We start from the raw sequence: 14438 nt of genomic DNA, 5'->3' as shown, positions 1-14438 counted from the left end.
GCCTGCAATGCTGACACACGGCATGGATGCATGCAGTGGTGTAAAGTACTTAAGAATAAATTATTTAAAGGACTACTTTAGTAGTTTTTGGTGGCACCTGTACTTTACTATTTATTTTATTTTTTTATTTTTATTTAACCTTTATTTTACTAGGCAAGTCAGTTAAGAACAAATTCTTATTTTCAATGACGGCCTGGGAACAGTGGGTTAACTGCCTGTTCAGGGGCAGAACGACAGATTTGTACCTTGTCAGCTCGGGGGTTTGAACTTGCAACCTTCCGGTTACTAGTCCAACGCTCTAACCACTAGGCTACGCTGCCGCCCCTTATATTGTTGGCAACTTTTATTTCACTACATTCCTAAAGAAAATCATGTACTTTTTACTACACACATTTTCCCTGACACCCAAAAGTACTTGTTACATTTTTTATGATTAGCAGGACAGAAAATGGTTCAATTCACACACTTATCAAGATAACATCCCTGGTCCTCCCCACTACCTCTGATCTGGAAGACTCACTAAACACAAATGCTTTGTTAGTAAATGATGTCTGAGTGTTGGAGTGTGCCCCTGGCTATCCATAATATAAAAAACAATACAAATGTGCCATCTGGGTTGCTTAATTTCAGAAATGTGAAATTATTCATAATTTTACTTTTGATACTTAAGTATATTTACAACCAAATACTTTTACTCAAGTAGTATTTTAATGGGTGACTCATTTTACTTGAGTCATTTTCTATTAAGGTTTCATAACTTTCACTCAGTCTGACAGTTAGGTACTTTTTCCACCACTGGATGTATGTCCTCGTGGTTTCCTCCCCCAGTCCTCCCATCAGCATGAAACAGCAGGAACAGGGATTCATCAGACCAGGCAATGTTTTTAAAATTCTCCAGTGTTTTCATTACTTGGCCCACTGCAACTGCAGTATCTTGTTTTTTGCTGAAAGCTAAATGGAGATCCATAATAAATCCACAAAAACTACCTTATTAACGATCATAGCGATCATCATTCCCCTGGTCAGTTTATGTCATGAAAAGAGCAGGTGTCGTTAATGTTTGGTACACTCAAGAGTATGTTGTGTCTACTAGCTCATTCCCACAGAAAACTGCAGAGGGAAGCAGTACCACCCAGTCAACCATCAGAATCCATTGTGAGACATCTCACAGAAAATATTCAACCGTAAATTAATCTCAATATCTTTACAGTAGAAACTAACAAAACTCACCAAAACTGACAAGGTGCACACTGATCAGTAAAGTAAAGAGAGGCTAAAATTATATTACTCTCCCTTTCTTCTGCACAGTTCTCTCACAGTGAGAAACTATAGGATTACAAAAGAGTGTTCTACGCTTTTTCATTTGATCCAATTCATCCTTGCCAATTATTTAATGACATGAGAATGAAGTCCAATCTCAGCTGGATTGAGAGAACTGATGAGGCTTCTCTCCTTTATGTACACATTGGTGTCTTTTTAAATGGCCCAATCTGTAGAATCTCTTCTCGCAGTCAGTGCAGTGATAAGGCTTCTCTCCTGTGTGTATACGTTCATGTCGCTTTAAGTTGCACAGTAAAGAGAAACTCGCTGCACAGTCAGAGCAGGAGTAAGGCTTCTCCCCTGTGTGTATACTTTCATGTCGCTTTAAGTTGCACAGTAAAGAGAAACTCGCTGCACAGTCAGAGCAGATGAAAGGCTTCTCTCCTGTGTGTGTTCTCTGATGAAATTTTAACCTAGTTGATGTTGGGAAGCATTTTACACAGTCAGAGCAGGAGTACGGCTTCTCTCCTGTGTGTGTTCTTTGATGAACCTTTAGCTCAGTTGATGTTGTGAAGCATTTTACACAGTCAGAACAGGAGAAAGGCTTCTCTCCTGTATGTTTTTGTTCGTGTGTTTTTAAGTGGCCCGGTCGAGAGAAACTCTTTCCACAGTCAGAGCAGGAGTAAGGCTTCTCTCCCGTATGTATGTATTGGTGAATTTTTAAGTGGGCCAGTAGAGAGAAACTCTTTCCACAGTCAGAGCAGGAGTAAGGCTTCTCTCCTGTATGTTTTTGTTCATGTGTTTTTAAGTGGCCCAGTCGAGAGAAACTCTTTCCACAGTCAGAGCAGGAGTAAGGCTTCTCTCCTGTGTGTATACATTCATGTCGTTTTAATTTGCACAGTAGAGAGAAACTCGCCGCACAGTTAGAGCAGGAGTAAATCTTCTCTTTGTGTATACGTTCATGTCGTTTTAAGTTGCACATATGAGAGAAACTCGCCGAACAGGCAGAGCAGAAGTAAGGCTTCTCTCCTGTGTGTGTTCTCTTATGAACTTTTAGCTTAGCTGATGTTGTGAAGCATTTTATACAATCAGAGCAGGAGTAGGGCTTCTCTCCTGTGTGTGTTCTCTGATGAACTTTTAGCCAAGTTGATGTTGTGAAGCATTTTACACAGTCAGAGCAGGAGTATGTCTTCTCTCTTGTGTGCACTCTTTGATGAACTGTCAGAGCCTTGGATGTTGTAAAATTCTTCCCACCGTCAGTATAGGAATACCGATTCTCTCCAGTGTGTGTTTTTAGATGTATTTTTAGCTTTGATAGAAATGGGAAAATCTTCTCACAATGTGGGCAGTGGTGAGACCTCTTCACTCTGTGATCTTCCTGCTGTTGCTCTCTGGATGTAGAGAATGTCTCAACATGGTCTCCTGTATGAACAACATCAGAAGAACCAGTCAGTTGATGTGATATACATGTCAATCACATGTATTTTATGTAGCCCTTATTACATCAGAAGTTGTCACAAAGTGCTTTACAGAAACCCAGCCTCAATCCCCAAAGAGCAAGCAATGCAGATGTAGAAGCAAAGTGGCTACGAAAAAACTCCCCAGCAAGAAGGAACCAAGGAAGAAACGTAGAGAGGAACCAGGACCAAAGGGGTGGCCAGTCCTCTTCTGGCTGTACCAGGTGACATATGTATTCATACCAGTAGGCTGTACAATACAAAAGGGGAATAAAACTATTCTAAAAGTGGGTAAAAGTCGTGAAAATTCTCCTCCCCTCATCATCACAAGGGTTAGTAACCAGGCTGTATCACATCCGACCGTGATTAGGAGTCCCATAGGGTGGCGATCAATTGGACCAGCATCGTCCGGGTTTGGCCCGGGAGGTAGGCCGTCAATGTAAATAATAATTTGTTCTTAATTGACTTGCCTAGTTAAATAAAGGTTAAGTAATTTAAATTTAAAAAAGACTCATTTCATGGAACTTTAAAACACTGGCAGTTTGTCTACTTCACTTCTTCAGTCTTCTCTCTGATCACTCCAGATAACCCAGTGAATAAAACAAATGATGACGATACTGGTGTCAAACCATGCAAGTCTCAGTAGCATGAAATATCATCTACCTTCTCATTGAAACAGTTCAATATGATACAGTTCTACTGCAACTTTTCATACACAGTGAAAAGTTGGAATGAACAACAAACATAGTTAGATAGAACCTGCTCTTACCATGAGAAACAGATGTCCCAATCTTCTCCTCCTCTTCTTCTTCTTCATCTTTAATGATGACATTCAGCTCCAGTGCTTGACTGCAGTCTTCCAGCTTCACTGATGCCATCTCTGGATCCTGCAGTGTAAACTGGGCTCCACTGTCATTATCAGGACCCAGTGATTGTAGGTTTGGACTCAGTGTGGAAGGAGAGAGGCAGGCTGGGTTTGTCGTCACTGTTGATGTTAACGGCCTCAGACTTAATTCTAGTCGTCCTGTAGTAACAATGAGAAACAGAAACAAAGTTATTGTGTTGACATTTCTGGCATGTTCTTTATTCTCTATTAAAATATATTATATTTTTTCTTTTTCAATTATCTCGACTGGGCAACTTAAAAACACACGAACAAAAACATACAGGAGAGAAGCCTTACTCCTGCTCGGACTGTGGAAAGAGTTTCTCTCTTCTGGCCCACTTATCTAATTCAGTGCTTAACTTGGACTGAAATAGGTGCCAGTACTGTTTATATTTAGATGCAGGAGCTCCACAATACTGTTGAGGTAATATTCTATAAGAGGAACATGAGCTCAAGCAGTAGAACATTGAGGTTCTGGTCCTCAGCTCCAGTGACCTCTTGTCCATCTCATTTCAATAGATCAGTTAAGTAAGCATTGACAACAAAACATGAATTATTTCAAAATTAGACAAAGTACACGCTACACAAAGTAACTAAACTTAACCTATAGTAGATTTCTTGGATTTACATGAATAAATGGCTCAAAAACCATTAAGTACAAGGCTGCAGTATGTTGCAGGCAGCACTATGTACTATCTTCCTGAATAACCTTTTCTTCGTTGTATTATTTCAATTCAAAACCAATAGTATTTCCGTTCACACCATATTAACATTTATAGACAAAGAAACTGAATGTGTCTGAATATGACTACATAAAATTGTCTCTCTTTGACGCAGACAGAGTGGGCGCGGCGCGGTGGTTTTCCCAGCTTGTGAATTTTACACAAAACCAATAACACGCAAAACGAACCTAGAAATCTAAAATAGATTATGAAATTACCTTGAGAAAATGATGTACATACTCTCAGACAATCCCAAACTCTCTAGCTATGTAGCTTGTAAAATAGTTATCATGTTCTTCACTTGGTTTGACACAAAAATAACACATGAAACGTTTACCAAATGTGATAATACCTTGTTACCTAGCATGGTATGACATGTTTTGATATTAGGAAGTTTAAACCTGCTACTACATACCTGTAGTAATACACAAGGGTTATCTACTTAACATGACAGTTCTGGAGATAAATATTTATATTTATTCTGAAGAATGTTGTGTGTCTGCCCCGAACTTCCTGTTCCCCCACTACCACAGTGCAGCCACAGTTAGAACAACGAGACAGATATTTCACCAGATGTATAAATGTGAAGGGTCCGCTTAGCATTTCCACTCACTACCAAATATGGTGGTGAGAGGAAGCTCACTGACAGGCAGTGGGAGAAGATTGAACGAGATGGATTTTGGCCGACATTCTGCAAATGTTCTAATCGATGAAACATCTGATCTTAATAGAGTTCTGTTCAAAATCTGTTATGAACAGAGTGGACTAAGTTTTGTAGACTTTTCCCTTTGCAAAAGTTTTTTTTAAATGTCTTTGTTTAGAAGGAATGTAAAGGCGAATTGAGTTATAGCACACGCAGCGTTTCAGAGGCGGCATTGACTAACAGAAATATAAAGAAATACGCACCAATAGGATCTCGGTAGCTCGTGCTTGGCACTGCCCAGTATGACTCATCTGTTCCCCATCAGAAACGACTAGTTGTAGTCCATCTTGGTTTAGTTATAAAAAATATATTTGTTGCAACCGTCCGTGCATTCAGGGATCCTTGGGATGGCCCTACCCCATAATATGAGAAGGGCGGTGCTTCATTTGAGGCAGATCCTCCGGTACCTCTCATCAGGTAGCCTACCTCTTCTGGCATGAAAAATTATTTCTACTGTTTGCAATGTAAAAATCCTAATTACATTTTGGATTCCTCTGTAATTATCGTGCCCCCTAAAAAACATAAAGTGAAAACGTGATGTTCTAAGAATGTATTAATGTTGGGCCGATCCAGGTTAATGGTTTGTGCAACATTGTAGCCTATTTAGACCAAGGTGTGGCCATTGCTGTGGTGAGAGAGAAGCAGGCCTTTACCTCTCACAGAACTAAAATGAGATTCACTTTCTATGATCTCTCTCCCTCTCTGTGCTGTTATAGACATGAGCCGACAACTCATCTCTCCAGCATTTCACTTCATTTATTTCCTGATAGAATAATAGCTGTGGGAAGTGTGTTGGGGTGCTGCAGGACTCTGCAGTCTGCCCATAGGGCGGCGCACAATTGTCCCAGCATTGTCCGGGTTCGGTACGGCTAGGCCATAATTGTAAATAAGTTCTTAACTGACTTGTTAAATAAAGATTAAATAAAATAAATATAATATGCAATGGTTTATTGTAAAGGTATTTTATTTAAATGTATTCTGGTACCTCAGAGACCCCCAGGTCACCCCCCCCGGAACATCCGGAACAGCACGAACATGCTCAAAGGGTGACATGTCTGGTGAGTATGCAGGCCATGGAATTGGGACATTTTCAATTGTGTACAGAGTCTTGCGATGTGGGGCTGCGCATTGTCATGATGAAACATGAGGTGATGGCGGCGAATGAATGGCAGGACAATGGGCCTCAGGATCGTGTCATGTATCTCTGTGCATTCAAATTGCCATTGATAAAATGCAGTTGTGTTTGTTGTCTGTAGCTTATGCCTGCCCAGACCATAACCCCACCATGGGGCACTCTGTTCACAATGTTGACATCAGGGATCCCCATTAGCTGCTGCCAAGGTACCTACTAAGCTACTCTTTTCCCCAGCACAAGGTGCACCTGTGTAATGATGATCATGCTATTTACATTTACATTTACATTTAAGTCATTTAGCAGACGCTCTTATCCAGAGCGACTTACAAATTGGTGCATTCACCTTATGACATCCAGTGGGACAGTCATTTAATCAGCTTCTTGATGTCTCACTTGTCAGGTGGATGGATTATCTTAGCAAAGGAGAGGCTCACTAACAGGGATGTAAACAAATTTGTGCACAACATTTGTGAGAAATAAGTTTGTCTGTCGGGAACATTTCTGGGATATTTTATTTCACCTCATTAAACATGGGACCAACACTTTACATGTTGCGGTTGTTTGTTAAGTGTACACAGTATTTTTTTGTAAAAATCATACAAACTATCAATAACAACATTTAAATAAAATCAGCATGCTATTCTGTTCTAACCAGGTCCCTACACAGGCTGAGAAGGATCCTGTAAGAGCAGAACATTATCTGGTGACAGTGGTCCTTGTAGTCTTGGAGGCCCAGAAACTTCTCAGCTGAAGATATAATGATGTCCAACTTCTTGGACTTCTTGTGCAGCACAATGAATAACTGTGGTTATAAATACTAAGAACATCCACCTTCACAATAAGTGTATCCAGATCACTTGATTGACGGACAACATTTACAACTGGTTGAGGTGCATCCACCTCCATATCTTCTATAGAACTGTGGCCTCTTGCACCTATAACTCTATTCACCACCTCCACATAGGAGATTTGCTGTACAGTCACCCTAACAGGGAACTCTGGGAATTCAGGAACATGACTCCCTCCACAGTTGCAACATTTTACTCTTCAATAAAACATGTCTGTCTGCAAACACTTGACATGTGGCCAAACCCTTAACATTTCTTACGTGCATCGGGTTTTACACCAACTCTCTTATATATCCCAGCTTTACATAGGGTGGTAGATACTCTTCATCAAACATCAATAATATAGATTAACAATGCTCCTTTTTTACATTCTCCATACGGGTCAAGTATTTGGGTCCTTCTTTGGGATTTGGTTGGAGGATCGCATCCAATTTTTAGCTGCATACACCTCCACCTACTGTACTGGTGTGAGGGATTCCACAGCCTACATACATTCAATTCATTGATACAGTAATTAATACAGAATTGCCCTGCCAAATATTAGCCCTCTAAAAATTGGGGAAAATGTTCCTGGTACGTGCAGGTGACTCATCTCCTCGGGCCAATTGGCAGTAGACCCTGAACATCGTTCTGGTTACCAAAAGGGATATCTCGGTTTCAAGGTCTCAGCTTGGAGAAGAAGAAGCCTCGTGAGGTACTGGTCTGTCACATGCAGGAACCAAACGTTAATGATGAATAAGGAATAAGCTAAATCATGCAAATATAACATGTTTGTCTAAGCAGTATACAGGAGAACTAACGGGACTGCCCCGGCAGAGCTCCCGACCGACATGTACTATGGTGCTTTAGGTTTGTTGGAATCTCTCCAGCTTGCTAATAATAAAGAATGATTCATTTAAGTTTGACTAAGTCCCTTTGTGGTGATTTTCCACAATAAAAACCCACCACCCCATTCCACTATTTAACCCTATCTAGTCCTACACCAGACCACTAAACACCCTCTGCAGTAAATCCTCGCAATCCCACAATCTCTATTTTATGCGACTTTCTATCCATTTCCGCAGTACAATTGACAAACATGACTATAAATACTAAAAAGCCTACCTTGCGGAAGCACATATTATTACCATTACTCTCTCTTGGTCTCTGCCTCCTCACAGGAATCCTCTCAAGATCCCTCACCCTGTTCCCATCTTCCTCTACCACTCTTCACTGCTTCGCCATACTATACTTTCTGTACTACAACACATTCCTTCATCTCATGCCCTCCTGCACACTTCTCACATCTAGGGCATCTCATGCCCTCCTGCACGCTTCTCACATCTAGGGCATCTCATGCCCTCCTGCACGCTTCTCACATCTAGGGCATCTCATGCCCTCCTGCACGCTTCTCACATCTAGGGCATCTCATGCCCTCCTGCACGCTTCTCACATCTAGGGCATCTCATGCCCTCCTGCACGCTTCTCACATCTAGGGCATCTCATGCCCTCCTGCACGCTTCTCACATCTAGGGCATCTCATGCCCTCCTGCACGCTTCTCACATCTAGGGCATCTCATGCCCTCCTGCACGCTTCTCACATCTAGGGCATCTCATGCCCTCCTGCACGCTTCTCACATCTAGGGCATCTCATGCCCTCCTGCACGCTACTCACATCTAGGGCATCTCATGCCCTCCTGCACGCTTCTCACATCTAGGGCATTTCATGCCCTCCTGCACGCTTCTCACATCTAGGGCATCTCATGCCCTCCTGCACGCTTCTCACATCTAGGGCATCTCATGCCCTCCTGCACGCTTCTCACATCTAGGGCATCTCATGCCCTCCTGCACGCTTCTCACATCTAGGGCATCTCATGCCCTCCTGCACGCTTCTCACATCTAGGGCATCTCATGCCCTCCTGCACGCTTCTCACATCTAGGGCATCTCATGCCCTCCTGCACGCTTCTCACATCTAGGGCATCTCATGCCCTCCTGCACGCTTCTCACATCTAGGGCATCTCATGCCCTCCTGCACGCTTCTCACATCTAGGGCATCTCATGCCCTCCTGCACGCTTCTCACATCTAGGGCATCTCATGCCCTCCTGCACGCTTCTCACATCTAGGGCATCTCATGCCCTCCTGCACGCTTCTCACATCTAGGGCATCTCATGCCCTCCTGCACGCTTCTCACATCTAGGGCGTCTCATGCCCTCCTGCACACTTCTCACATCTAGGGCATCTCATGCCCTCCTGCACACTTCTCACATCTAGGGCATCTCATGCCCTCCTGCACGCTTCTCACATCTAGGGCATCTCATGCCCTCCTGCACGCTTCTCACATCTAGGGCATCTCATGCCCTCCTGCACGCTTCTCACATCTAGGGCATCTCATGCCCTCCTGCACACTTCTCACATCTAGGGCATCTCATGCCTACATTCTGCTGTAACAGGCCCATTAACCTGACACCTAAAGCACTGTAGTATTTACAGAACAAAAGCGCCCACAGGATAACTGACACTTCCTACCTTGACCTTATCTGGCAGAGACTCTGCATCAAAACTCTACATCACAGACAATGTATTCTCTGTTTCCCAATGCTCTGCACAAGATCCATGCCTCACCTAATTGCGGGCAGCACAGACACCTGGAATCTTCCATTTCAACTGGTCCTCCTTAACACTTAAACCTAAACCCATTATCACTCCTTTCAATGCCGCCCTGTTCCGGAGAGCAATTTGAGTCACAATTCTTGTCCCCAAATCGTGAAATCCGGAGCGCCCGCTCCCTCTGGATATAAGAGAAACAATAAATCATTATGAGTCCACTCCGAGTTACCTTCACCAATCTTGTTGCTCATGTTCTGAGAGTCCTTTAGGAGCCTTTTGGCAAACTCCAAACTGGCTGTCATATGCCCTTTACTGAGAAGAGGCTTCCATCTGGCCACTCTACCATATAGGCCTGATTGGTAGAGTTCTGCAGAGATTGTTGTCCTTCTGGAAGGTTCTCCCATCACCACAGAGGAACTCTGGATCTCTGTCACAGTGACCATTGGGTTCTTGGTCATCTCACAGACCAAGGCTCTTGGAGGATTTTTGATCATATCATTGGACTAAAATGATTGACACTCAAATGCAAGCCTAACACCATGTGCAAAGGGCCTTTGGGTAATGTAGCACATATTCAATGGTATCTCTTTTTCACTTTTCACTGTCAACTGTGGTTATTTTCAGCAAACTTAACATGTGTAAATACAGTTGAAGTCAGAGGTTTACATACACCTTAACCAAAAAAAATTAAACTCGGTTTTTCACAATTCCTGACATTTAATCCTGGTAAAAATTCCCTGTCTTAGGTCAGTTAGGATCACCACTTCATTTTAAGAATGTGAAATGTCAGAATAAAAGTAGAGAATTATTTATTTCAACTTTTATTTCTTTCATCACATTTCCTGTGGGTCAGAAGTTTACATTCACTCAATTCATATTTGGTAGCATTGCTTTTAAATTGTTTAACTTGGGTCAAACGTTTCGGGTGCCTTCCACAAGCTTCCCACAATAGGGCGGGTGAATTTTGGCCAATTCCTCCTGACAGAGCTGGTGTAACCGAGTCAGGTTTGTAGGCCTCCTTGCTCGCACACGATTTTTCAGTTCTGCCCACACATTTTCTATAGGATTGAGGTCAGGGCTTTGTGATGGCCACTCCTATACCTTTACTTTTTTGTCCTTAATAAGCAATTTTGCCACAACTTTGGAAGTATGCTTTGGGTCATTGTCCATTTGGAAGACCCATTTGCGACCAAGCTTTAACTTCCTGACTGATGTCTTGAGATGTTGCTTCAAAGAAATCCACATAATTTTCATCCCTCGTGATGCCATATATTTTTGAAGTGCACCAGTCCCTCCTGCAACAAAGCACCCCCACAACATGATGCTGCCATCCCCGTGCTTCACAGTTGGGATGGTGTTCTTCGGCTTGCAAGCCTCCCCCTTTTTCCTCCAAACATAACAAACATAACGATGGTCATTACGGCCAAACAGTTATATATATATATTTTATTTTTATTTTTTTCCAGACCAGAGGACATTTCTCCAAAAAGTACGATCTTTGTCTCCAGATGCAATTGTAAACCGTAATCTGGCTTGTATGGCAGTTTTGGAGCAGTGGTTCCTTCCTTGCCGAGCAGCCTTTCAGGTTATGTTGATATAGGACTCGATTTACTGTCGATATTGACAATTTTGTACCCGTTTCCTCAAGCCTCTTCACTGTTGTTCTGGGAATGATTTGCACTTTTCACACCAAAGTACGTTCATCTCTAGGAGACAGAACCAGTCTCCTTCCTGAGCATTATGACGACTGCGTAGTCCCATGTTGTTAATACTTGCGTACTATTGTTTGTACAGATGAAGGTGGTACCCTCAGGCATTTGGAAATTGCTCCCAAGGATGAACCAGAGGAATACCATTTTTTTCTGAGGTCTTGGCTGATTTCTTTTGATTTTTTTCATGATGTCAAGCAAAGAGGCACTGAGTTTGAAGGTGGGCCTTGAAATAAATCCACAGGTACACCTCCAATTGACTAAAATGATGTCAATTAGCCTATCAGAAGCTTCTAAAGCCATGACATCATTTTCTAGAATTTTCCAAGCTGTTTAAAAGGCAAAGTCAACTTAGTGTATGTAAACTTCTGACCCACTGGAATTGTGATATAGTGAATGATAAGTGAAATCTGTCTGTAAACAATTGTTGGAAAAATGAATTGTGTCATGCACAAAGTAGATGCCCTAACCAACTTGCCAAAACTATAGTTTGTTAACAAGAAATTTGTGGAGTGGTTGAAAAACAAGTTTTAATGACTTTTAATGACTTGCAGGTGCCTTGGTGGAAGAGTGGGGTAAAATCTCACAGCAAGAACTGGCAAATCTGGTGCAGCTGGTGGCCACATCAGATACTGACTGTTACTTTTGATTTTGACCCCCCCCCCCTTTGTTCAGGACAAATGATTCAATTTCTGTTAGTCACATGTCTGTGGAACTTGTTCAGCTTATGTAATATAATAATAATAATAATAAATGCCATTTATCAGACGCTTTTATCCAAAGCGACTTACAGTCATGTGTGCATACATTCTACGTATGGGTGGTCCCGGGGATTGAACCCACTACCCTGGCGTTACAAGCGCCATGCTCTACCAACTGAGCTACAGAAGGACCAGTTGTCTCAGTTGTTGAATCTTGTTATGTTCATACAAATATTTACACCTGTTAAGTCTGTTGAATAAAAACACAGTTGACAGTGAGAGGACGTTTCTTTTTTTGATGCATTTATGCTTTACCTCGTCAGCTCAGGGATTTGATCCAGCAACCTTTCGATTACATGCCCAACTCTCCAACCACTAGGATACCTGTACGTATTCATATCAGTAGGCTGCGCAATACAAAAAGGATAATACAACTATTCTAAAATAATCTCATAAGTCATGAAAATTATGACCTATATCATCCTCCACTCACTATCACAAGGGTTAGTAACTATACTGACTCAGTTCATAGAATTATAAAACACTGGCAGTTTGTCAACTTAATTTCTTTATTCTACTCCCTGAACACTCTAGATATCCCAGTGAATAAAACAAATGCTGACAATACTGGTGTCAAACCATGCAAGTGTCAGTAGCATGAAGTAACATCTACCTTCTCATTGAAACAGTTCATCATGAAACAGTTCAACAGCAACCTTTCATACACATTGGGAAGTTGGAATAAACAACCAAATTAGATAGAACCTGCTCTTACCATGAGAAACAGATTTCCCAATCTTCTCCTCCTCTTCTTCATCTTTAATGTTGACATTCAGCTCCAGTGTTTGACTGCAGTCTTCCAGCTTCACTGATGCCATCTCTGGATCCTGCAGTGCAAACTGGGCTCCACTGTCACAATCAGGACCCAGTGACTGTAGGTTTCTACTCAGTGTGGAAGGAGAGGGGCAGGCTGGATTTGTCCTCACTGTTGATGTTACCGGCCTCATACCTGAGTCGGCAAGTAGTACAAGAGAAAGACAAAAGTTATTTTCTTGAAAGTTCTGGCAAGGTCTTTATTCTCTATTAAATATATTATATTTTTTCTTGTTCAATTATCTAATTCAGTGCTTGACTTGGACTGAAATAGTTGTCGATACTCATTTTGGGTGCCGGTACTGTTTATATTTAGGTGCAGAAGCTCCACAATACTTTTCAGCTAAAACTTAACCTGTAGTAGATAAATGCATAAATGACTCAAACTATTAAAACCTGTTAGGGATGATGCGAATTTTCGCAGCTTTTTGTAAAAAAAAATCGTGCAACATTTCAACATCCTGCTACTCATGCCAGGAATATAGTATATGCATATGATAAGTATGTGTGTATAGAAAACACTCTGAAGTCTCTACAACTGGTTAAATCGTGTCGGTGGCTATAACAGAACGTGTTTAGGAGTAAAAATCCCAGGGAAAACTGTTCACCAAAAACACAAAAAAAATATTCATCCGCCAGTCAATGTATTGTCTAAGGCGACAGAAAAAAAACAAGGATTCCATTACAATGCCTACAGCTTCCACACGATGTCGCCAGTACTGGCATTTTATGGCTGCTTTATCCTTGGTTAGATGACGTATAGGCACTTCCTGTCTTGAGGCGCACCGCAGGATGTTATGAAAGTGTAAACATGGAGGATGATTTCAAGACTTGCTGCTATCGAATACAGATCGCCCCGTGATCAATTTGATAGATTATTAACGTCTATTAATACCTAAAGTTGGTTTAGAAAAGTAGTTTGAAGTGATTTGTAAAAGTTTATAGGCAACTTTTGTAATTTTAAAAAGTGACGTTGCGTCTTGTAAAGGGGAATTTTCCTGGATCAGACTGGCCTTCATGAAATGACATTTTGGGTATACAAGGATTTAAATCGGGAAAAAGACCCAATTGAGATGTTTATGGGACATATAGGAGTGCCAACAGAGAAGCTCGTCAAAGGTAATGAATGTTTTATATTTTATTTCTGCGTTTTGTGTAGCGTAGCGCCGGCTACCGCAAAATCTGTTGTTTAGGTGACGTTCTGGTATTTTGGGGGGTGCATGCTATCAGATAATAGCTTCTCATGCTTTCGCCGAAAAGCATTTTACAAATCTGACTTGGTGGCTAGATTCACAACGAGTGTAGCTTTAATTCAGTACCTTGCATGTGTGTTTTAATGAAAGTTTGAGTTTTATCGAAAACTATAGGTGGCGCTCTGAAATTTCCGCTGATTGATGTTCCTGCACTGGAACTACATTCTGCGTCATCCCCAAGTTAACCTGTTACTCCTACCCCCTACTTTTTTGAACATTCTGTTAAAAATCGCGCAACATTTCAGCGCCCTGCTGCTCATGCCAGGAATATAGTATATGATTAGTATGTGTGGATAGATAACA

General features: G+C 41.7%; 1 protein-coding gene across 1 annotated transcript; it reads right to left on the bottom strand.

The window, feature by feature from the left end:
• Positions 1–459: 459 nt before the first annotated feature.
• On the bottom strand, positions 460–12845 carry LOC124024990 (zinc finger protein 501-like). Its single transcript, XM_046338697.1, has 3 exons — positions 12785–12845; positions 3487–3741; positions 460–2682 (listed from the first exon to the last, which is right to left on the bottom strand). The coding sequence occupies exons 2-3, from the start codon at positions 3593–3595 to the stop codon at positions 1418–1420; spliced, it is 1374 nt and encodes a 457-aa protein (XP_046194653.1). The 5' UTR covers positions 3596–3741; positions 12785–12845; the 3' UTR covers positions 460–1417.
• Between the last annotated feature and the right edge of the window lie 1593 nt (positions 12846–14438).

This window comes from Oncorhynchus gorbuscha, unplaced genomic scaffold (genome assembly GCF_021184085.1).
Source record: "Oncorhynchus gorbuscha isolate QuinsamMale2020 ecotype Even-year unplaced genomic scaffold, OgorEven_v1.0 Un_scaffold_2108, whole genome shotgun sequence".
Lineage (NCBI taxonomy): Eukaryota > Metazoa > Chordata > Actinopteri > Salmoniformes > Salmonidae > Oncorhynchus > Oncorhynchus gorbuscha.
Note: the sequence above shows the minus strand (reverse complement) of the source record. Positions and strands in the feature narration are given on the sequence as shown.